The sequence below is a fragment of the Antechinus flavipes genome, chromosome 3 (assembly GCF_016432865.1).
Source record: "Antechinus flavipes isolate AdamAnt ecotype Samford, QLD, Australia chromosome 3, AdamAnt_v2, whole genome shotgun sequence".
Taxonomy (NCBI): Eukaryota; Metazoa; Chordata; class Mammalia; order Dasyuromorphia; family Dasyuridae; genus Antechinus; species Antechinus flavipes.
Window position 1 is genome coordinate 562,056,112 of NC_067400.1, and position 24,076 is coordinate 562,080,187.

At 42.5% G+C, this 24,076-nt stretch overlaps 1 protein-coding gene across 1 annotated transcript; it reads right to left on the reverse strand.

The window, feature by feature from the left end:
• Window positions 1-11,632: 11,632 nt before the first annotated feature.
• CSF3R (colony stimulating factor 3 receptor) lies at window positions 11,633-23,820 on the reverse strand. The gene is made up of 14 exons (XM_051987710.1): window positions 22,369-23,820; window positions 21,548-21,671; window positions 20,894-21,087; window positions 19,856-20,028; window positions 19,306-19,471; window positions 19,112-19,197; window positions 16,755-16,968; window positions 16,182-16,379; window positions 15,431-15,532; window positions 14,730-14,876; window positions 14,045-14,185; window positions 13,553-13,652; window positions 12,885-12,966; window positions 11,633-12,621 (listed from the first exon to the last, which is right to left on the reverse strand). Exons 1-14 carry the CDS (start codon window positions 22,736-22,738, stop codon window positions 12,109-12,111), a joined length of 2,610 nt encoding a protein of 869 aa, XP_051843670.1. The 5' UTR covers window positions 22,739-23,820; the 3' UTR covers window positions 11,633-12,108.
• Between the last annotated feature and the right edge of the window lie 256 nt (window positions 23,821-24,076).

Sequence of the window (24,076 nt, forward strand, 5' to 3'; positions counted from 1 at the left end):
GTGTTAGGGAGGGACTGGACTCAGCTCATTCTTCAATTCTCTTCCCACCCTGCACATCACCCCAGTCTGCATCTAAATGCAAACTCCGAAAGGCTATATAAAGGTATAGGCTTCAAGGGGCCCGGATGTAGACTGCCAGGTATACTCTGAGCGATGTAATCATGTAAATCACCTTTCTTCTTTGCAGGCTCATTTATTTATGCATCGTCTTGCAGCCACTTTAGCTATGACTCAATAAATAGCGTGCTCGGGTCTGGGTGAGAGCTGTTGCTGCTGCTGCCGCCTGCTCCCCGAGGCTTCTCTTCTCCACCTCGTGTCTTTTCCCCCCCTGAAATCCAATGGGACCCCTTCAAAGACAACGGACGGGACAAGTGGCCTAGTTGGCAGGATTCCGAGGGGGCCAAGCCATGCCCTCCCGGCCCAGTGGGCCTCCTCTGCACGTGACTGCCTGGGTCCGGCAGGGCTTCCGGACAATACCCCGGCGTCCCTGCTGAAGGCGAGTTAGAAAAGGAGAAACCTTCGGCTGCAGCTGCGGCCACTCCCACGCAGGACGGGCCCATCTATGCACTACAGGGCCGGGAGGGGTCCCTGGGGAGGTGCGTCCGGGTCCTGCAGCTGGAGCTCGCTCAGAAGGGAGATGATGCTGACAGTCACCCAGGAAACGAAACTTACCCAGAACCTGGGGGAGCCCTCGAGCCCGTCACACGTCACTGAAGGGACCTTCCATACAGCCAAGCAGAATTGGCGCATTTGGGGCAGCCTTTTCGGGGAAACCTTGGTGGCTGTGGGATTGGGGGTGGGCAGGACGGAGAAGATGCGTTGTGTCTGCACATCCCTTACTGAAGCAATGGCCTTTGCGGCCGACAAAATGTCCGGGGGAATCCCACCCACTTCCTTGTGGAGGGCAGCCAGTCGGCATGGGCTGGAGAAGACAATTAGCCACATTGGCACATCGAGGGGGATCATATGCACGCTGCAACAGATGACCGTCCTGGTTCTCCATGTGGAACAGGCCGAGCCAGCCTTTTATGGCACAATATCCCTCCTGAATGATGAAATTGGGTAAAGGCGGAAGGTTGCCTTGCGAAATTGATTGGCCTTGACCTCCTCACAGCTGCCCAAGGTGGTACCTGTGCCCCCTGTATATACACTCCTGATCTTAGCCACACTATTTCCTAGCCCTGCAGCCCAGGAGCTCACCCATACAGGCCATTTACAGCCTCGCAGCTGGCCCCCGGGTGGGCCACTTAGCCTCGGCCTGGAGACGGCCCTTGACCGACTTCTTCACGGGAGCCGGCGCTGTTGTGGAGAGTGGGTGCTGGGCACTGGCCTCACACCGAACTAAGCTGGGGGGGGGTGTAGGGGTTTCGGCCTCCAGGAGCCCGGATGTTAGGGCCACGCATACTCCAAGTGACGTAATCATGCTTATATAAGCAGCCTTTCTTCTGTGCCATGCACCCCGCTCTGTTTTGGCTCGCAGCCACTTTTGTCTGTAACTCAGGGAGCAGCAAGCCCAGGAAGGAGTGAGAGCTGCCGCTGCCGCCTCCTTCCCGGCGCCTGTAACTGGGATGAACCCGCTTCTGTTCTCCATCTCAGGTCTTCTGGAGTCCGAGCGGGACCCCTTCAGAGGCAATGGATCTAACACAAATATGTAGTACATAACATAATTCCTATGAATACTAAGGATCATCATCACCCTTGATGCCTTGTGCAGGGAAAAGTCTTTTGACTTGCAAGGCAAGAACCTTTGGTTGGATTAGTTTCCAGTCAGGGCATCAATTTCCCCCCTCAATAAGTCAGTGAATAAGCATTAATTAAGCATCACCCTATGCCAGGCCCTATGCTAAGCCCTGGTAATACAAAGGAAGACAAAGGACAGTTCCTGACCTCAAAGAGCTCACCATCTAATAGGGCAGACAACATTAGAACAATTATGTACAAAGAGCTATAAGCAGGATAAATTGGAGAGAAGCAAAAAAAAAAAAAAAAAAAAGGAAGGAGGACTCTTTACTGCTGATATTCTTTTTTTTAATTTTTATTTAATAATTACATTATATTGACACTCGTTTCTGTTCCGATTTTTTTTTTCCCTCCCTCCCTCCACCCTCTCCCCTAGATGGCAAGCAGTCCTTTATATGTTGGATATGTTGCAGTATATCCTAGATACAATATATGTTTGCAGAACCGAACAGTTCTCTTGTTGCATAGGGAGAATTGGATTCAGAAGGTATAAATAACCCGGGAAGAAAAACCAAAATGCAGATAGTTCACATTCGTTTCCCAGTGTTCTTTCTTTGGGTGTAGCTGCTTTTGTCCGTCATTTATCAATTGAAACTCAGGTCTCTTTGTCAAAGAAATCCACTTCCATCAAAATATGTCCTCATACAATATCGTTGTCGAAGTGTATAATGATCTCCTGGTTCTGCTCATTTCACTTAGCATCAGTTCATGTAAGTTTACTGCTGATATTCTGTGATTTCAGGGAAATTTCTAAGTCTGGGCATTCATTCAAAAACCATTTAAAAATATTTTAGATAAAAATTTTTTTTTAACATCCCAATATGTTTCCCTAAATGCTGCTCCTAGAGAGTCATCTCTTATAACAAAAATAAAACAAAACAAAGGGTCAGGAAATTAAACCAACAAATAAATTAACTAAGTAGAATATTATTTTTCCTAACTCCCCTACCATAAAAAAATGAAGTACGGAGGTGAATTCTTATATCTCATCCTTAGAACCAAACTTAGTCATTGCAAGTTCATAGCATTCAGTTGCATTGTTTCTTTGTTCTTTCCAATTACATAGTTGAAGGCATATTGTATATTGTTTTCTTGGTTCTGCTGTTGTGTCACACTTCTCTTAATGGCCTGAGCCAGTTTCCCTAATTGCCTTATTCGGTTATTCTGCTTCAGGTTATAACCATGCCCTCTTAATGTTTGATTTGGTTACTCTGCCTCAGGTTATAACCATTCCCTCTTAATGTTTGATAGCATAAAGGTTTTATATCTTCAGTGGTTCTCAAAGTATGGTCTAGAGAATACTGGGGACCTCTGAAACCCTTTTAGAGGGTTTACAAATTCAAAAATAGTTTTTATTTCCAATATGGTAAATGTCTATAAATCTAATCCAGATAAACAAAAACTCTTTGGGAGAGATCCTCAATAATTTTTAATAGGATAAAGATACTGAAAACAAAAGTTTGAGAACCGCTGTCTTAAACTTAGGCCATACTTATTCCCTCTTAATGTTTGATGGGATAAATTATCCATTTAGACATCATTAGAATATTAGGACTCTCTCCAGTACCTCCCATTATGTCATCCTAGGTGCCTCCCCCCATTAGGTCATCCCCATCAAGGTACCTCCTCCATTATGTCATTGTTCTTGTTGCCCTATTAAAAAATCTTGTATCCCACATTCTTGGCTGGATTCTTTGAGACGATAGTCTCATTCAGCGCTGGGACCAAACATGGATCCATTTGGTCCCAGTAAATCTCTCCACTTAATATCTTGCTCAGTTTCTCCGGCATTACACTGCTTACTTCTCCTTGTGTGGAATGGTTAATATATATGTCTTTCTCATGTTCCTCTGCATTCAACATTCATTATTTCATAAAGCACAGTAATATTCCATTACATACATGCACTATACATTATATAGCCATTCATTTCTCTGATGAACATATACACGCATGTTTTGAAAATAAAAAGCTTTAATTAACAAAAAGAAATTCTAGACCTTAAATACACACACACACACACACACACACACACACACACACAAAAGAAAGTTGGCATAATATAGGAGTGAGACATAGCGGTAGGGAAATTCAGATGCCCAAGAAACTTGTAACTGAACTGCAGGTCTTGATGTGCCTTAGGGAATATTCCGTGCCATGAGTCTCTGGCTGGATGGGATCATTCCTCTGTTGGACCTTTCCATTCTCCTTCTGGACAAAGCACTTCTTTGTTTCCTTCTTATGAGTAAAGCTTCATTAAATCTAAAAAACAAAAACTAGTAGAGTAATATTCTTTTAATGACAAAGTAATTCTCTTCAACCTGAAATCTTTAGAGTTATGGAAGTATTTCTCTCTTCATCCAGAGATGGTAGTTGTTGCTATTGAGTTGCATCTGACTTTTTGTGGCCCCTTTTTGGGCATTCTGTGGCAAAGATACTGGAGTGGTTTGCTATTTCCTTCTCTAGCTCATATTACAGGTGAGGAAACTGAGGCATATAGGATTAAGTGACTTGTCCAGGATCATACAGCTAGTAAGTAAGTGTTTGAAGCTAGATTTGAATTGTCTTCCTGACTCTAGACTCAGATACTCTATCCTCTGAGCCACTTACCTGCCCTAGAGGGAGTAGTAGAGAATAATATAATTAAGTCTATAAGGCAGGTGTTTTTGACATCTGGTTAAAAGATTCCCAAAAGATTAGTGGTTAGATTTCTTTTGAACTTGAATGGCAAAAAAACCGACATTTTTAGTTTTAGTAACTTCTCAATGAAATTTAGCATTTCTTTCAGTTATGGATAAAAAACAAAACAGCATTTTGAAAAGAGTTCCATAGCCTTCACCAGACTAGTAAAGGGGTCCATGACATAAAAAAATGATCAAGGACTCCTGATCTTAAGAGTTTCCCTGCTCTCCATTTGCACACAGGTTCAGCCAGCTTTTCAAACCACAGAGGCTTCTGCTTTCCTTCAATCATCTCCCAACAGCAGAGCTCTCATCCAATCAAATTAGCTCTCAGAGCAGCTGCAAAGACTGCCTGGTTTGTCAGTTCTCAAACTATAGATGATATATTTAAGGCATATGAACCCAGCCAGCTCTTCAAACATCAGTGGACTTTGCTTTCTTTAATCAGCTCCCAGCAACGGTTTTCTTCTAGTCAGCTCCCAGAAGCAAAGCCTGTCTCCTTCACTTTCATCTTAGAGAGGGGGGTCAGTTCAGGCTAAGTTGTTTCAACTTTCATTTTAGTTGCTCTCTACCTCCACATATCCTTTCTTATATGGGTGTATTTTTAAAATTTAGCTTTTACACAGAAATATTTACTTTAAGAGATATAATTACAGACATACAAATTTAGTCCTCTGGCACAAGGGGATGAGTGGGGATGGATGGGTACATGAACCCTCCTTCTACTTTGCACTCCCTCAATTTCTAGGGAGGTAAAGGGGATTAGGTGCCCTGCTAAATTGGGTTCTCATAGAGGACAGTTCCAGTTCCAAGTTCAAAATCCCTCTTAGGATTCATTTCTTTTTATTTTTTATTTTTTAATTTTTAAATAACTTTTTATTGACAGAACCCATGCCAGGGTAATTTTTTTACAGCATTATCCCTTGCATTCGCTTCTGTTCCGATTTTTCCCCTCCTTCCCTCCCTCCACCCCCTCCCCCTGATGGCAAGCAGTCCTTTACATGTTGAATAGGTTACAGTATATCTCTTAGGATTCATTCTAGGCTCCTTGGGGTTTCTGTGTTTGGGTTGGCTGGCTAGCTATACCATCTGGCCTGCAAGTGGAGATTGCCTGTCTCCTGTAGCACCTTAGGAGAATAAGTAACTAAGAACAGAAACAAAACTCCTAGATTCATATCTTAGAGCTGGGATAAAAGAAAGAGGACAGGGGAAGAAAAGTTCTTTCATTAGTTTAGTTCATGCTCAGGATGAATTGAGATCTTCACCCTTTGAATGAGGCAGGAAAGAGGGATTAATTGTTTTCTTCTGTCTTCAGCTTGTTCTATCCTGTCCTGCTCTGTCCTGTCTTGTCTGTTGATCTCCATAAACTCTTCTGCTTCAAACCAGCACTAATGGTGTGAAGCAACTCATCTCTAGCTTATATAGTTATTACACAATGTCCCGTAGTCCCCAAACTGTTCATTGAGATGATTTCCCAACAATAAACTACAAAATCCTGAAAGCAATGGTATTCAAATTAGCTGCTGGGAACTGCAGCAGCCACCTTTACCATTAGTGCTTTTGGCTTTGAGCTGCTTTTAATTAGATCCTCCATGTGTATTCATGTGAGGGGCTGTTTTCCCTCATTTCTTTAATATTTCTTTATTTTTTCAAATTGCTTTTTTCTGTTTCATGCAAAATATTCCTTTTCTGTTTCTTTTCACAAATAAAATGATCTCGTATAAAAGGTATAGTACCATAGCCATACAAAGTAATCTCTATCTCTGCCTCTATTTATTTCCTGTTTCAGTCATGTATAATCAAGGTAAATAAAATTTTTCATTTACCATCTCTTAAAAAATGTCACTATCTGTACTTGGAGTCTATTACCTCTCTGTCAGGAGATAGGCAAAATGTATCATCATAAGTCCTCAGGAATTGTGATTGGTCATTGTGTTGATCAGAATTTTTGTTTTTAGAATTTTCTTTTTTGCATTAATCACTCAAAATGTGCTTTCCTCACCTTCCCAATATAACTTTCCCCTTATCCTAGCCCATTTAAAAACTTTGTACAGCCAATCAAGACAAGCAATAGCAATATCCTAGAACATATTTATTTCATTCTGTATTGAGTCTTTCGCTTATCTCTCAGGAGGTGGGTAGCATGTTTCATCATTAGTCCTGCAAAATCATGGTTGATAATTTTGCTGATAGGAATTCAGTACAGTAATATTCTACCACATTTATTCACCCATTATCCAATTTATGGATACCCTTTTGGATTCTGATTCTTTGTCACATCAAAAATAACTAAAAGTATTTTTGTACATTCTTAGAATTTGTTTTGCTTAGGACTAATTTCTTTTTTTTTCTAATTCCCTCTTCTTTCTTCTCCTCTTTACCTCCTATATCATTGTTGAACAGAATATATTTCTGTACCCAGCTTTGTGTGTGTATATTTCTTCTTTTGACTAATTCAGATGAGAGCGAGATTCAAGTTTTAGTCACTATCTCCACCTTGTTTGGAAAAATGTCTGCTTTTGCATCCTAATTATATGAAATAATTTTCCCTAATCTTCCCCCCACCCCGTGTCTTTCTCTTCCCTATCTTTTCATTCTTTGCTTAAGATTATTAAGACAGAATCACTTTCAGACTTTGTCTAATGGGGCTTTTTCTATGAACCCTCCTGATGATAGGGATCAGAAGGGACAGGTGTATCATCTTCCCATATTTGAATGTAGTCAGTTTACTCTTGTTTGGTCTTTTTTCATTGTTCATTTACATTTACCTTTCTCTTCACTCCTCTGTTTGTACTTCAAAGTTTCTATACAGCCTCTGTATAGAATATTTGTTATTTCATTAAAGGTCTATTTTCCCTTGCACTTCTCTCCTCTCTCCCCATCCTCTTCTTGAATTATACTCAGTTTTTCTGGGTAAATTTTCTTATCTATAAACCCATATACTCTGCTTTATGAAATATTATATTAACAATTCTTTGCTCCTTTATAAAGGCTACTAAATCACATGTGATTGTGACTGTGACTCCTTGGGTACTTGAATTCTTTTTTTCTGGCTGTTTGCAGTATTTTTCCTTTGACCTGGAAACTCTGGATTTTGGTTATGATGTTTCTGGGAATTTTCGTTTGAGAGGTTCTTTTAGGAAATGACTAGTTGGTTATTCTACCTCTCCCTTCCTCCTTCTTCCTTACTGTCCCCACATCAACTTTTGGTTCTAAGAAATCTGGTTTGTTTTCTTTTAAGATTCTTTAAATAGGATGTCTAGGTTATTTTCTTTTTCTTTCTTTTGGTCACGACATTCAGATAGTCCAATAATTCTTCATTTCTTCCTTGATTTCCAGGTCAGTTATTTTTCCTATAATGTACTTTACATTTTCTTAAAAATTTCTTTCAGTCTTTCAATTTTGTTCTCAGTATTTCTTGTTACCTCATGGAGTTATGGCCTTTGTTTGGTCCATCTAAATTTTCATTTCAAACAGAAGAGTTTGTTGCTTGGGCAAGGTTTTATACCACTTGTGACAAATTCTTCATTCTCTTTCCTATTTTTTCTTCCATAGCTTTCCTTTCTGTTCCAATTTTCCCTCAAGTGCTTATTATTCTATTTATACAAATATTTAAAAAATAATTTTTTAGATTCTTGCTTTATCCCTTTTAGGAATTATAGTTGAGTTTGTGACCAATCTGTGTTTTCCTCTGAGGCTTTGCTTATAGATGTTTTGGAGTCATTCTCTTATGTTTGTGTCTTGAATGTCAATGTAGTAGCTCTTTATCACATTCTCATTGTGATGGGATTCTTTTATTGTTTGCTTATTCTTCTAGGCAACTTTGTCACTTCAGGCTTGATGTTAGGACTGGACTTTGTGGCACTTTAGGAGGGAAGAGCTGGTTTGATTCTTTTACAGTTTTCTTGAGATTTTGAGTAGAGTGTTATTCCCGAATCTCAGGAACAGTCTGGGGACCTGCAAGCTATTAAAGTTCCCAAAGGGGTCTGATCCAGGGCAAAGTCTGATTGTTTCCCTGCTAGTCTAAACTCTTAGAGTTCCTGACCTGGGTTTGGTTCTGAGTGAGAGTAAATGCTGTAGGATTCCACACTGATTATCAATTGGAACACTCTCTTGGTTCGGAATGGCAGAATTGTAGGTTCTACTTTGGTTGGTTTTTGTTCTGCACGCTATGCTAGATACTGGAGATTCTGCTTTGCACCTGATATATGAACAATTTTATCTGCAGCTGCTGGCTTCCAAACTTGATACCTTTTCTGTACATCAACCAGGGCTTCCTTTCTAGGGAAAGTCATTGCCTTGCCTGTATGGGGGTCTCCTTATTCCACACTGGAAATCTGAGCTGGAACTGGACAGTGGCCATTTGGTACAGGCTGCCATTTCAGTGCCCTTGTGGATGTCTGGTGGTTACCTTATGTGGATCTTGGGGCTCCCCACATGGGTCTGAGAACTTCTCTTTTCCTTGTGGACAGCTGCTCACATGGAATGCTCCAAGAAATATGCTTCTGACGCTCTACCCATCTCCAATGTCCAAAGACCTCCCCGTCTGTCTCCCTATGACAAATTGGACCTGGCAAAAGTATATTTCCATGTCAGGATTCAATGTGATGCATTTTTAGGTATGTTAGGAAAAGTTTGCGGAGAAGAACTTACCACTTATTTCCTTTCACCCTCCCTCTTAGCTTTTCCCAGGTCTCTAGAAAAATCTGGAAAACTTTCACTTGGGAAGATTCACCTGGCTTTATAGAGGAGATGGACCTTAGTGAGTCTTGAAGGAAGAGAAAGATAGATAGATAGGGATTGAGGAAGGAATGCATTATAGAAATAGGGAATGGACTCTAAATGTATTGAATCAAACATAGTGGGTAGAGACCCAGGGGCGGCAATAGAAATAGAACAGTTAGACAAGAGGCAGATATGGATGGGGGACATCCCCTTTGGGAGCTGAGTGGAGAGACCCAGGAGAGGGTTGGATTGGATTTATAGCTAGAGGTAATGAGATCATAAATTCAGAGCTTGAAGGGTGTTGGAGATGCCCTGATACAACTACCTCATTTTGCAGTTGTGGAATCTGAAATTCAGTGACTCATCCTGGGTTCTTAGATTCCATCATATTGTAAGCTCCTTGAGGGCAAGTACTTTTTAAAAATCTTTTTGGGGGGAGGAGGAGGAGAAAGGAAAGAGGAGGATCCCCAGCACTTAGCACAGGATCTAGAACATAGAAGGCATTTATTTAATAAATACTTACTGATTGAATGACAGATTTGAATATGTATCTCCTTATCCCAGATCTAATATTCTTTATTCTATTATATCCTGAGGTTAGAATTTAGGAACGAGATTGGGGCTGGAACTGGTGATTAAGGAGTCATTTGGACAGAAGCCAGGGGAAATTATTCTTTTCAGGGCCCATATTCTTAAGTCTAATCATTCTGGTATTAGTTAATAATTAAATCCATTGGGACAGTGCTTGCACATAATGCTGCTTCCAAATGCCATCCAGGACAGCATGATATATAAGACCAAGCTCTAAATTCTGGCCCTTTTTTGTCACTAGCCATGTAGATCTTTTTAGATCTCAGTTTTACCTTTTATGAAATAAGAGTTGTGGATTGTTGGACTAGAATCAGGGGTCCTCAAACTTTTAAAATAGGGGGCCAGTTCACTGTCCCTCAGACTGTTGGAGGGCTGGACTATAGTAAAAACAAAAACTTTGTTTTGTGGGCCTTTAAATAAAGAAACTTCATAGCCCTGGGTGAGGGGGATAATGGTCCTCAGCTGCAGCATCTGGCCCCTGGGCATAGTTTGAGGACCCCTGGACTAGATGATTTCTGGATTCTGATTCTGATTCATGATTCTGGATACCTCTCCAAATTGCACTCAATCTTTGAGGTACAATTCAAGTGATATGTCTTCTAGAAAAACCAGAGCCCCAATTTATCATGTCTTAATTCCTCTATCACCCTGGGCCATGGAATGTAGCATTCATTCACATTTCAGGATTGGACTGTTTATTGTTTCATATGTGAACACTTCATGAATGTTTATAGAAGCTCTTGAGGGCCATATTTTACAAGTCTGTTTCCTTTTAGGGGTCATTCTGCACAGAGCTTGTAGGCACTGAATGATTAGCACTTTTGGAAGTTAGATCATTTGTGTTCGAATCCTCACTTGTGTGGTCCAAAGCAAATTACTTTATTCTTCTGGACTTAGGTCCCTCATGAAGGGATTCTCCCTCTTTAAGTGGTCTCCAAGGAAACTTTCAGCTCTAAATATGGGATCTTGTTATAATAATAATAAAATAAATGGCTTCCATTTCTACAGTATGGTAAGATTTCTAACACCTTATTAGCAGCGCTGAGTATTATTTATTCCATTTTACAAATGGGTAAACTAAGGTTCAGAGAAAGAGACTTGTGCAAGACTATATAGAAAGTAAATAAAAGAGTTGAGATGGGAACTCAGCTTGTCTGCAAGGCCATACTAAAAGTAAATAAAAGAAATGAGATGGGAACTCAGATTGCCTGGATCTAGGTTGAGTGCCCATATACTCATGGTGCATTTGAGATGGAACATATTTTAAAGATTGGCTAGTCCAGAGACCATGTGGCATTCATGCATGCCCAAGGGGATTTTAGGCAGTCCATGAGCTTGGGTGAACCAAAGATTACATATTTGTTTTCATTAATCTATATCTGAAACTGAGCATTTCCTTCAATTATTTTAAAACTGTTATTCTTAGAAGTTTACCATACTGCCAGAGAGGTCTGTGACACAATAAAAAGATTAAGAATCCCTGATTTAATTCAGTTCCTTCATTTTCCAGAGGAAAAGATCGAAAGAAACAAATGGTGTAAGGACAAAATTGAGGAATTTGGAATCAGAAGGAAAAGATTTGGATTAGAATTCTCATTGTTACTTATTACCTATGTAACCTTTGGGGTCCTTTCTGAGGGCCCTTTCAGTTCCAAATGTGGCTCTTATGAAGTTTAGAAAAAGAAAATTGATTTGGTTAAAGTCACCTAATGAGTTAGTGGCAGATTTGGAAGGAATTGAGATCTTTTATTTTCACCACTCTTTCTATAATATCATGTCACACTTCTTACATAAGACTTGTTCATCAATAATGCTTATTCTTTCCTGCCCTCCCCTGTTCATCTTTCCCCTTCACCCTTGAGGATGACAGCAAGGACAGAGAGTCCAGACACACCTTAGAATCTGAAAGAATCAGTTTAAAATATTGTCCATTTGGCAAACATATGGCAGGTACAAAAAGGGATAAGGGCAATATTCTTTGATTTTAGGAAATATACACAGTTATTTCTTGTCAGGATATGAACCTGCAGAACAGACATGATGCAAATGGGGAAATCTGTAGGTAGAACAGCTAGGGCCAGACCACTCTGGGGCAAAGAATATCTTTTTGGACAAGGGGAGGAGCTGGAGGATAGGGCAATCATTTTGGAAATGGCTGGGTTCTAGGTACTTTTAGTGATTCTTCCCCAGTTCCCCCACTGTGCAGAAAAGACTCTCACTATACTCAGCTGGAGAAGTCCTGAGCTATCTTCCCCATTAGGGCAACCAAAATTTCCTGTATAGTTTTGAGAACAATGGGAAACTGGGATGCTTTCTGCCCTGTACATCCTACAGCATGGAAGAAGGTTGAGATGGGAGTCCATAAGAGATTCTAAATGCCACCCAGTCCTTCAGCTCCTTCAATCTTCAGACCTTGCATAAGGGGAAAATCGAGGAGTGGTCCCTGTGGGCAGTAGGAAAGGAAGGTGGAATCATCACTGTCTTCTTCTGGGAAGCTGTGAGAGCTGGGAACTCTAGACCCAGGGGGACTTTTCTGGAACCACATGTTCTCATAGAGTTTGGGACTTGGGGTGAGGTCAGCCAGAAGGGGCTGTGTGGAATCCGAGCGCAGGTAGAGTCCAGCAGGTGATCTGTGCTGACGCTGGTACCCTTGGTGTCCCATCACCTTCCCATATTGGATGGGATCATTGGAGCTGAGCTGAGGCTCTGGCAGGAAGGGATCCCCTTGGAGAATGTAAGCCTGGACCAGGTGGGGGAGGTTCTTGACTTCTTCATCTGTCCCCATTGTTTGTGCTGGCAACTTCTTCTCCTCCTCCTTCAGGACTATGATCTTGGAGACAGGGGGCATGGCAGGGTCCCTCAGGCTTGACAGATGAATGGTCTCCTGGGAAGGATGGGAGTATTAAAGTGATTGGAGGGGGATACCCAGAGCATTGCTTCTCTAGGGTGCCAAATGTGGGTTTTGGTTGCCCAGTGTTAATTGGGAGGGGACTACTTACTTTATGAGAGGAGAAGGCACACAGGGAGGAGAGGGAGTTATAATTGGGTCATGGGAATATGTGTCCATCTCTCCCCCAGCCTGTTTTCTCTCTTAGGCTCCCAGTGCCCTTGTTCCAATCTAAGCCCTCCCTCCAGCCTATATCTTACCCCATGAAGGATTGTGGGGATCCACTGGCCCAGACTGCTGTGGGCTGGGTCTGGAACATTTGGCCAGAATTGATTCTTCATCCTGGAAAAGTTGAAGTGAGCACAGACATTGTGGATACCCTGCTCCAGTATCAAGGATTCCCCTCTCCTAATTTATCCTGTGTTCCTGTGATTTCTTTTTGGTAGGGGACTCTCTCTTTGTCCTCTGAAAGTTTAAACTTTGTTTCAAGGTCTAGGGAAAGGAGAATCCTTGGACTTAGAGGAAAGAAGATTGAGAGCAACTGAATCTTGTTTACTAAGACCCTGAAGTCCCACTATAGACTTTGTAGGCTGTCTTTCTTCACTTCAATATACTGAGAAAAGCCTTCGATCTGAAGTCAGAGAAAATCTCTCAATTCTAAAATGAAGAGATGAGAATCATTGGTTTCCAAAGTCTCCTCTCTAAGGTACATGTTTCCTGGCTCTCATGACTTTATTTTAGGGGAGGAAATAGGCTTAGGAGGAATTTAAGTTAGATGTGAGAAAGAATTGCCCAGTTGGAGGACAATGGATGGAAAGAAGGAGACAAGGGTTACGATGACAGATCCTGAGGCTGGTGAGTTACGTCTTGAACCACTGAGCTATGTCCTCCTCTCTTCCATCCCACTGGCCCCAGGTCCTCAACTCACTTGTGGTTCTTATGGAGGCAGACAAGTGTAATAATAACACAGAACACCAACACAGAGAAGAAGCTGATCAGGATCAAGAGCACGTTGATATCTTTCTCCTCTGTGGGGAAGGATTAGCACCAAAAAAGAAAAGATCAGATCCCTGAGCACAGAAGCATTTCTAAATCCCCAAATGGGGTCCCATGACTTTCCCTCTTGGACTAGATCTTCCTGGAGGTAGGGCCATATTTCCCTTTATCAGACCAGAATTTTTCTTAGGATAAGATGTATCTTTCCTCTGGATATGTTCTTAGGACAGGGATTTGGTCCTAGCAGGACATATGAGCCTATGCCATTGGAATGTGAACTCCTTGTATATAGGGATCACCCCTTTCTTTGGGACTTGTATTCCCTGCATCTCACACCGTGGTTGACCCACGGTGAGCACCTGACTCATGGATTGTTGGTTGTCAGCTGGTTGGCTCTGGCCATCCCCATGGAGAGTGTGTTTACCGAGGGCTATGGTCACCACTGTGAGGTCTGTGCTGTTAATGCCTCCGGCTCGGTTGGAAGCCATGAGATGGACATGGTACATGGTGCTGGGTTCTAGGCCACGGAGGATGCATCTTCGAGACGAGGCATTTAAGATGACAGCTATAAAATGGTAGTGAAGACAAATGAGAAAGACAGAGTACCTGGGTTAGTACCCTGAGGGCTGGTTCCCCACATCTGGCTTTTGACTTCTAAGACTCTAATCCCTGAGCCTGGAATCTGAGAAAACATTTTCTGAGTGGGTGGGTAGGGGGATCAGGGAATAGTACTTAAAGAATCCTGGTTCTGGACATTAGTCCAGAAGTGGTTGAGAAGGACACGTGTGGTCTTGTATGGGAGACCCCTGGAAGGAGATAGCCTGAGAATATCAGAGGTCCCTGTCCAGGGTTCTGAGAGAAGGAAGTGGCAGTGGCTTAAGCCCATTATTCAAACTAGCTCACTAGCTAGTTGGGAAAATTGAATCAGCAGAGAACAGGTAAAATCCCTTAATTTGGGAATAGATCAAAGGATAATGTATTGGGTGTGGGAGATCTGGAGTGTGAGATGGGGATGTCAGGGATCTCCCTAAAAGAATACTTAGCATATGTTCCTTGGGCCTTACATGCCTTGGGGGTAGGGGTCAGAGAGAGGCAGGGGCAGCACTCACAGAATCCCTTATCCTGAGTATTGGTCCAGAAGACAGTGTATTGGGTGATGGGGCTTTTTCCCAGCTCTGGGGTCCCAGGCTCCCATTCCAGTTCTGCCCAGGTCCTTCCAATATGCTTCAGCTTCAGCTTTGGGGCATGGAATAGAGCTGTGGAATGAGAAGGAGGACTATGGAGGCTGGATGGATTTTGATCACCTCCTCGCCAGGAAAGTCTGGCTCCTGGGATAGGATTGGGGGAAAGATGGAGAAGGAGGCTCAATGCCTGTTCCCAGGCCCTGGCAGCTGGTTGTCACTCATGTGTGTTAGAATGGGGCACAGATTCAGATAAGGGAGAATCCTTGAGGTCATTGTGGCCTTGTCTCTGAGTACTGCTGTCTCTTGCTCCAGCTTTCTTTTTATATCCTTCTGTTTCCTCTATTCCCCCTTCCACAGGGGGATGACACAGGGAAATGCCAAGGGGAGAGAAGGGAAACTCATTTTAGGACTAATGACCCTTGACTACCTACCTAATTTCTCTGCTGGATTTTTACAAGCCTAATGCCTGAAATCAAAGCAGGGGAATTGCCTAATTGGGCACTCACGCTAGTGTTCTCTGGGCTAATGGGTAGGGATGGAATGGGGTGGGATGGGACAGATGTGTCCAGAGCATGAAGAAGCGAGTGGGGTAAGAGTTTGGCAATGAGAGAAAGTTGTTGGCAAACCCTTTTCTCGGGAGTAAGCATAGATGTGCTGGGGATGCCCTCTGGTACCGTCGTACAGGGGGGACACAGTGATCTTGTACAGCTGGAAGGGCATGATGTTCTCTGCAAAGAAAGAGCAGTGAGGGCTAAGTCTTGGGAAGAGGAAGGGGCTACCCACTGTAGCCCACTGTATTTTCTCTCTGCAATCATTGACACCAGCTAAGGGAGAAGTACACAAATGAGGGTAGGGACTGTTGGGATACAGCTATAGTAGGCGAGTTGAGGAAGCATATCAGGAAGAACTTTCTATCTCTGAATGTGGGAAATGGAAGAACAATATAATCTGAGAAAACCTAGAGATTCTTATTCCCCATAGGAAAAGAACAGCCACCACAATAATAACTAACATTTATATAGTGTTTTAAGGATTGCAAAGTTCTTTACAAAAATTATTTTATACTCATGACACCCTGGGAAGTAGATGCTATTATTGTGCTTAATTTACAGTCAGGGAAACTGAGATTGAGAACAGTTGAGTGACTTGTCCAGGGTTGCACAACTACTAAGTGTCAGGGGCTTTCTTATTCAAAGTCTAGCACTAAACTTCCCCCCCTTCTCCCCCTCCCCCATATAGATTGGGACAAGAGCTGCTTTGCCTTGAAGCAGGAGAATGGATGGGATAATGAAGTGGGAGGAACCCATATGTATATTTTTAAGGGATCTATCATCAGTAAAGAGAACCCCAGTTCCCTGCTAGGCTCTGAGCCCTCACCGTCCAGCAGGGTCCCAGTGCTGCTCCCGTTGGACTCGATCTTCCAGTTGCCGTTACAGTCATCCTCTTGGTGGGCTGGAGCCAGGCACCATTCTATCACATAAGCCTTGGGGAGGGGCTGCCCTGGAGGGTGATCCCATCCTACCCAGAGGCTGTGAGCATCTGGGGCGGAAGTGTGGATGCTGGACAGAGAGGTACCTAGAGAGGTGGATATGGTATGGAACCTACTTTGTGGAGAGGAAAGAATCCTGGTTCTGGATGTTGGTCCAGAAGTGCTTGTGGGGTCTACATGGGAGATCTCTGGAAGGAGACAGCCTGAGAATACCAGGTACGTGTCCTGGGGCACCTATCCTCCCCATCCCCACTCCACCCTCAATAAATGCAGTAACTAATGCTTAATCCCAGACCTTCAGCCTCACCTGGATTTGGCTTTAGCTAACCCCAGGCTCTAGGAAGAGACTTATACATTCTCCTCATCTCGGCAGACCTGGGGGAAGGAGGTGCTGTGGTCCTGAAGCTCTAACAGTATGTCTGCTCTCTCTTCCAACAAGTCAGGAGAAGTCTTATCCTTACCTTGGGATTCCCAGAAAGTGACGATGGTAGGGGAAGATTCTCCAGCTATGTTGTAGGCGGTGAGGATGACTTCTTTGTCTCTCTCTGGCAGCTGGAAGGCACAGCTCAGCTCTGTGGTGTTGCAGAGGGGCTGGGACTCCCCATCTTGTCTTAGAGGACTTGGGAAGACCAGGTAGCCTTGGACTCTGTTGTCATTTTCCTCTGTGAGCACTGGCTGCAGAGACACACAAGAGGGTATGGTCTTGTCAAGGAATCCCAGAATATGACACCTGGACCTCAGAGGGCATTTAGTCCAAACCTAGAGGCAGTGGGAGGTGGTAGAAAGGCTTTTGCACTTGGAGTCAGGAGAGTCTTGGGTTTAAATTCTGCCTTAGACATTAGATTGTATTCTAGGCAAATTACCAAATTTTTCTGAGCCTTGGTTTTTCTTATTTGTAAAATGGGGATGATAATGCCAGTAAAAAAATCCATAGTTATTAGAAGGCTCAGAAGAAAGCAGTGTTTCAGAATTAGAATGTATTTCAGAGGCAACATAGAACAACTTATATCTGACCAGAAATCTCCTTGGCAACATAACAGACAAGTGTTCATTCATCTAGTTGTGGCTTAAGAACTTCCAAGAAAGGGGGCTCCACTACTTCTAGACATCTAAGTAGTACAGTGATAGAATCCTGAGCCTAAAATCAGGAAGACCAGAATTCAAATCTAGCCTCAATATTTAATAGCTATGTCACTTAACCTCTGCTTGCCTTGGTTTCCATATCTGTAAAATGGGGATAATAATACCTACCAGGTTTATTGGGGAGGGATTGGAATCAAATGAGATAACAATTATAAAAAGCTTGGTACAGTGCCTGGCACTTAGTAAATGCTATATAAATACTAGGTATTATTATTATTGTTATCATTATTCTTTAATTGGCCCATTCCACCTTATGTGCGAACATTTTCCCCCAACATCAAACCTAAAATTGTTTCTTTGAACTTAGACCCAAAGCTTTTGATTCTGTCTTCTGGGACTAACTGTAACATCCTCTTCCACATGGAAATCCTTAAAATATTTGAAGATTGCTAGCATCCTTCCTAATTCTCCTCTTCTCCAAGATTGGTATTTCTAGTTGCTTCAACTGATTTTTATAGGGTATGACAATGAGGCTATTCATCCCCTTGGTAACCTTTTTCTGGACACACTGTTATTTTGTTATTTTTTTCTGTTTTAAAAGAAGTTGCGCAGAAATGAATAGTTATCCAGATGTAGTCTGATCAGGGCAGAGTGCTATGGTACTATCACTTCTTAGCCCTAGACTCTATTCTTTTCATGTCCCTAAACTTGAGTTTAGCTTTTTTTTTTTTTGGTTGCCATATTGCCCTCTTAATTTATCTTTTTTTGGACAAAATGTTATCTGTTCAGTTCTTTTCATCTTGAACTTTTGAAGAGGAATTTTTGAGTCCAAATATAAGATAATGGCCATAAGGCATATTGTAAAATTGAAGTTGAGCAGTGAGGAGACAGGAGATTCTGTGTTCAAACTTGACCTCAGACACTTTCTGGCTTGATCCTCAGTTTCCTCATCTGTAAGAATAACCCATCTCCCAGGATTGTTATAAGGAGGAAATGAAGTCATATTTGTAAAATGCTTTGCAAACCTGAAGCACTGTAGAAATGGTAGCTAATAAATTATTATAATGCTATAAATATCAACTATTACTATTACACTTCTCCCTCCAAAGCATACATCCTCTCTTCAACCTTCCTGACAATTTCCAGCCTTCTCTTCAGTGATGGATAGTTCATCACTTCCAGAGGCAGATTATTCCCTTTGTGGTAAGCTGAATGGGATTCCCTATATCACAGAAACTAAGAGTCTTAAGCTGGGAATAGACTAAGGTTTTCATGACCAGGATCTCTCCTATTCCCCAACTTTGCCCTCTATTTCTGAAATATATGATTGAGGAAAATGATAGTGAGAGGAATGAAAGTAATAAGGAGCATAAAGAACATTTGAACCAGGAGTCATCACTCTAGTTCTATTTTTGCCCATTGCTTAGCCAAGATGCTCTGGAAAGATTTCTTTCTCCATTCTATGGATTTGCATCTTTATAAAGTAATAGAGTTGGACTGTATAGTCTCTAAGAGTCTTTATATACTGTGTGTTTAGTTAGCAATACATACTTATTGAATGACTGGCATTATCTATAAGGAGGACACAAATATTCCACCTAGAACCTATGTAGCATTGAGCCTGTCTATCTCTCACATATTCCCAACTTCTTGGTGCTACTTCTCTAGGCTTAGAAAGGGAGCAAACTTCCTAGAGAAGGGACTGGAGAGAATCACTTCTGGTGAAGAGAGTTACCTTCCAGAAAAGTTGGATGTCCATCATTGTATGGTTTAGTTTCTGTACTCGTCGCCTCCACCACACATCAAATCTGACCCTGGGACCTGGGAAATAGAATCGAGTCATGGCTGATTAAGGGGAATGGGAGGAGGTGAGAGAATACCAGAAGTAGTCTCCACTAACGGTTTCCATCAACATCTTTGGCCACTTACGCCTCTCCTTGGTAGTGAGATCCAGGCTGCGGCTCCAGTCACTCCAGTGACCACCCATGGGCCAACGGATACACCGCAGTTGCAGGACATAGCGAGTGGCCGAGAGGAGACCACAGAGATCTTTATCTCCCTCATGTTGAGTACTTGAAGTTAAGAAGGGTGACACCTGTGGGAAAGTGGTCAGAAACTATGTCAAGCAAACCCTGAGCCCTGCATCCGGCCCCATAAAGGAGGAGGAATCTGAGTGCTTAGAGAACCAGGATGGATAGGGTCATAAAGGAAGAAGGCATTAGGTGAGGATAGGGGCTCAATGGAGGAGGGGAAAGCAAAGGATCAAGGTGGGGACGGATGCTGAGTACAGAGGAGCAAGGACTCTAAATGCGACAAGGTGAGTGTTCAAGTGAGGATGAGAACTTCATTAGGGGTCTCAGAGACAGGACAAGGGTTCCAGGTTCCATGAAGACATTGAGGGAGGGTTCCCTGAAGGGGATGCAGGCTTTCTCCCTTAAGCACAGAGTGCACGGCTCTGAGCAGGGAGTGATAACCTTACCAGGACCCAGGTCAGCTCCCCAGGACGCTGGTACTGAAGCTCACACATTTGCTCCATATGATTGCTCATCCTGGCCTTCTTCCACTTTAGCCGGAGGCATCCAGGCTGGCGAAGGGAGGAGTCTGGGTCGGGGCTGATCTTAGCAGCTTGGAGTATTGGGGGGTCTAGTTTTACTGTAACAAAGAAATCAGTTATTACCCCCCTCTTCGTGTTTCTCTACTCTTGTGATCCTGCCTTTGTGATTCCTGCTTGATCATCTATTTCTTTGTTCTTGCCAGAAGGCATCTAGGTAGTAAGATACCTAGAGCACTACGCCTAGAGCCAGAGAGATCTGAGTTGGAATCTGGCTTCAGCAACTTCCTAGTTGTATGGTCTCAGGCAAATTGTTTCACTTCTCTCTGCCTCAGTTTCCACAATTTTAAAATAGGGATAATAATAGCATTAACTTCTCAGGGTTGTTGTGGGGATCAATTAGAAGAATAATTATACATTATCTAATTTAAATTAAGTTATAAATATACAATAGACACTTGATAAATGCTTGCTTGCTTCCTTTTTTTCCTTTTCTTCAGAAACCAATAGTCGGTATGTATCTTATGCATTTTCCTGAACCCTTTTCTCTGCTCATTATCATTCCCTGAAATCCCTTCCTCCTTTCACTTTTCAGGTTCACTTTCTACCTACCCTTCCAAGACCAACTCAAATGCAACTGCTCCAGGAAGCTTTCCTTGATACCAAACCTCAAAAGCAATTCCTCCTCAGACTTCATAGTACCTCTCTATGTTGTACCTCTCTAATGTTTTCATGGCGTGGCATGTGACAATATCCATGCTTATGTTTTATCACTAACACTTGTATCAGCGTGCTGTGTGGAACTCCAGATAGGTGCTTAACAAATATATAAAATTTCATCACCTGTCACCATCTTTTAATTTCTGATTGAATCTCTGTTTCTCTGTTTTTTGTTTCTGTGTCTTCATGTTCCTGCTTCTGTTTTTGAGCCCAGCTAGATGGACTCCTTTTGTCCATATTACTCACCCACTTCTATGGGGTTGATACACAAGTGGGAAGACTCAGCTTCTCCGAGCACATTCTCTGCCTTCACCCAAATGTCTACCTTCTGGTACAAGAGAAGCCGGTTTCGGGGGATGGAGCACTGGCTCTCACCATCTTTGGAGACACAGTCTTGGATGGGTTCTTTCCTAAACTTGCAGTTATCATTGCTCCTGGAACTTAATAAGAGGAGTTTATGTTGGAGCTAGTTGTCTACACATCCCTTTCCAAAACTCTATCCCTTCATCCAGCCTCTCATCTAAGTTTTATCCATCTCAATGAACCTTTACCTGTTTCACTGAGACCCTCTCACATTCACTTATCTCTTGCCACTTAACTTCTCTGTGTCCTTGGCCATGAAATATGTTTTCAGTGGAATCACTGAGAGAAGATTTAGAGAAAAAAACTCTTTCCCATACTTCCAAGGCTCCAACTACAATGTTTTCATTTCCCTAGTTTCTGACTGTGGCCAGATTTGCTACAAATTCTATTTGGGGGCTGGTCCTCCTCACTCTAGGTCACTGTGACCCTCTATTATCTCTTATATCATTTTCTCTGTAGTTCTTATATATGTCCCTGCGATCAGTGGGATGAGGATTAGGAACTCAAGGCTGATATTCCTTTCACAGATTCACTTACTTGTAGCTCTTCAGAGTGAAGTTGGTGGGCAGATATGTGCTGGGACCAGATTTCCACTCACAGGTGAGAACCTGGGCTGTGTGGTTCATGACACAGGAGAGGTTGCTGGGTGGCTGAGGGGGATCTGGGGTAAAACAGTGGTGAAAAAAGAGTATGAGAAGGACAGGGATGTTGAAAAGGAATTTAGACAGGGGACCCAATCCTGACTCTCATAATTCCTCTTCTCCATCTATTAGGTTCAGAGCTCATACCATTCAAGACTTCCCTACAGGACTGCCCTTGAGATCCATGAAGGCCAGAGGGTGAGGGCTGATAAAACCTGAGGTCCTACAGTAGAGAAGACTGGATGGAGACTCAGGAGATATTTATCTAATGAATCCCAACTGGGCCACTTATTACTGTGTGACAGTGAGAAATTCAGTTAAGCTCTGGAGTGGTTTCTCTAGTTCACTTTTCTGTAAACTGAGATTTAGAAAGGAGCTCTCCAAAGTGTTTTTCAGGTCTTAATTTATATGATTCTAAGATATTGTCTTTCTCATGGTCTTACTCCAGTTTTGAAGGTAGGGACATGGGAACTAGACCTAATTGTTCATGACAACCAGTCCTACCAATATGGTCCCTTTCCCTATGTTTAGATTACCTCAACAGAAAGGACATATACTCAGAAGGGGAACAAGAACTAGTTATCAAGACTTTGGAGAACTCACGTCTCCACCAAATCCTCCCCATACTGAAAACCCTGGTCCTGTGTTTAACTCTTTCTCCCTATCTTAGCAAGGGGTGATGAAGGCAGGATTCTTAGTAGAATGGGAGGGACTCACAGCCAGCCTTCAGCTCTGCCTGTTCTACGATCTGAAGAGTCTCTTTCCAAAGCAGGCAACAGGAGAGCATGGCGCGGGTATGGTTGAAGTGGGGAAGGGTAATGTTGGATTGCAGAATTCCATCTTCCCTCTGATGTTGCCAACTGTCAGGCAACTTCTCCCAGTCCAGCTTCCACACAATTCTTGTGGCTGTGCCAGCTGGTATCATGCAGTTAGGATTGATGGTACAAGAAGCTGTGACAGAGGCACCCAGGTGGATGACAGAAGCCGACACTTGGATGTCTCCACAGTCTTGAAGACCTAAAAGATGGGGAAAAGGACAAGTCAATAGCAGAGCAATGAGGGTGTTGTCTCTTTTGTGATAGAGCATTCCATTGGGGTTCAGAGGACCTATATTCTAATCCTGACTCTGAAAATTATTAATGATGTGACCTTGATCAAATTATTTGATCTCTCTGGGAATGGTATGACATTGGTTGGGTTTCTTTCTTTCTCTCTTTTTTCTTCTTTTCTTCCTTCCTTCCTTCCTTCCTTCCTTCCTTCCTTCCTTCCTTCCTTCCTTCCTTCCTTCCTTCCTTCCTTCCTTCCTTCCTTCCTTCCTTCCTTCCTTCCTTCCTTCCTTCCTTCCTTTCACTGAGGCAATTGGGGTTTAAGTGATTTGCCCAGGGTCATACAGCTAGGAAGTGTTAAGTGTCTGAGGCCAGATTTGAACTCAGGTCCTCCTGACTTCAGGGCTAGTGCTCTATCCACTACATCAACTAGCTGCCCCGATTGGTAGAATTCTAATGATTGTATAGATTTTCTCTGAGATCTGAACCTATGCTTGAGCATAATAATAAAATCTAGGGTTTTTCTATTTCTATAATTTCTGTAAATATATTTTAGCAGTAACTATCTACTACACAAACCCAGAGAAGAGATATTTCTCCCATAAGAATTGTTTGCAAGTTGTCTTCCTTCATTAGACTGTAAGCTCCTTGACAGCTGGGGCTGTTTTTTTTTTTTACCTTCCTTTGAACCTGGCACATAGCTATTTAATAAATACTTGTTTCTTTTCAGGTCAGGTTTGTCTGTGTTCTTAAAATCTTTGAGAACTCTGCTGACTTTTTTCTTTAGATAATTAGCATAATAGGTTTCCATCCTAGCTCATAGACAATAGTCATGACACTGTCCCCCTTCCACCAAATCCCCAAACTACTTGCCGTTAGAGAACTGGAAGAACAGAAAAATTCCCAGAAGGTTCCAGGCTCTGGGCCACATGGCTGCATTGTTGATGTTCACCTGAAATAAGTCCCCAGACCCCAAGGTGAGAAGCAGGTCTTTAACTTTTTCTATAGCTACATCTCAGAGAAGACTTGAAACAGAACCTTGAGGGTAAAGAGCTTTCCAGACCCACTGTATCCCTGGTATTATAGGATTACAGATTTAGCTCTAAAACTGGAAGGGTTTCTTCAGAGGCCATCTAGTTAGGCAGTTGAGAAACAGGCTCAGGAGGTTAACAGAATTGCTCAAGATCACACACATATCTATATCTATCAGACCCTCAGATAGTAGCTATGTGATTTTGGTGATTCACTTAACTTTCATCTGTCTCAAATTCCTCATCTATAAAAGGGGGATAATAATAGCACCTACCTCTCAGGGTTATTGGGAGGGTAAAATGAGATATTGGTGGAGCACTTTGTGAAAAATATAAGTGCTAGCTATT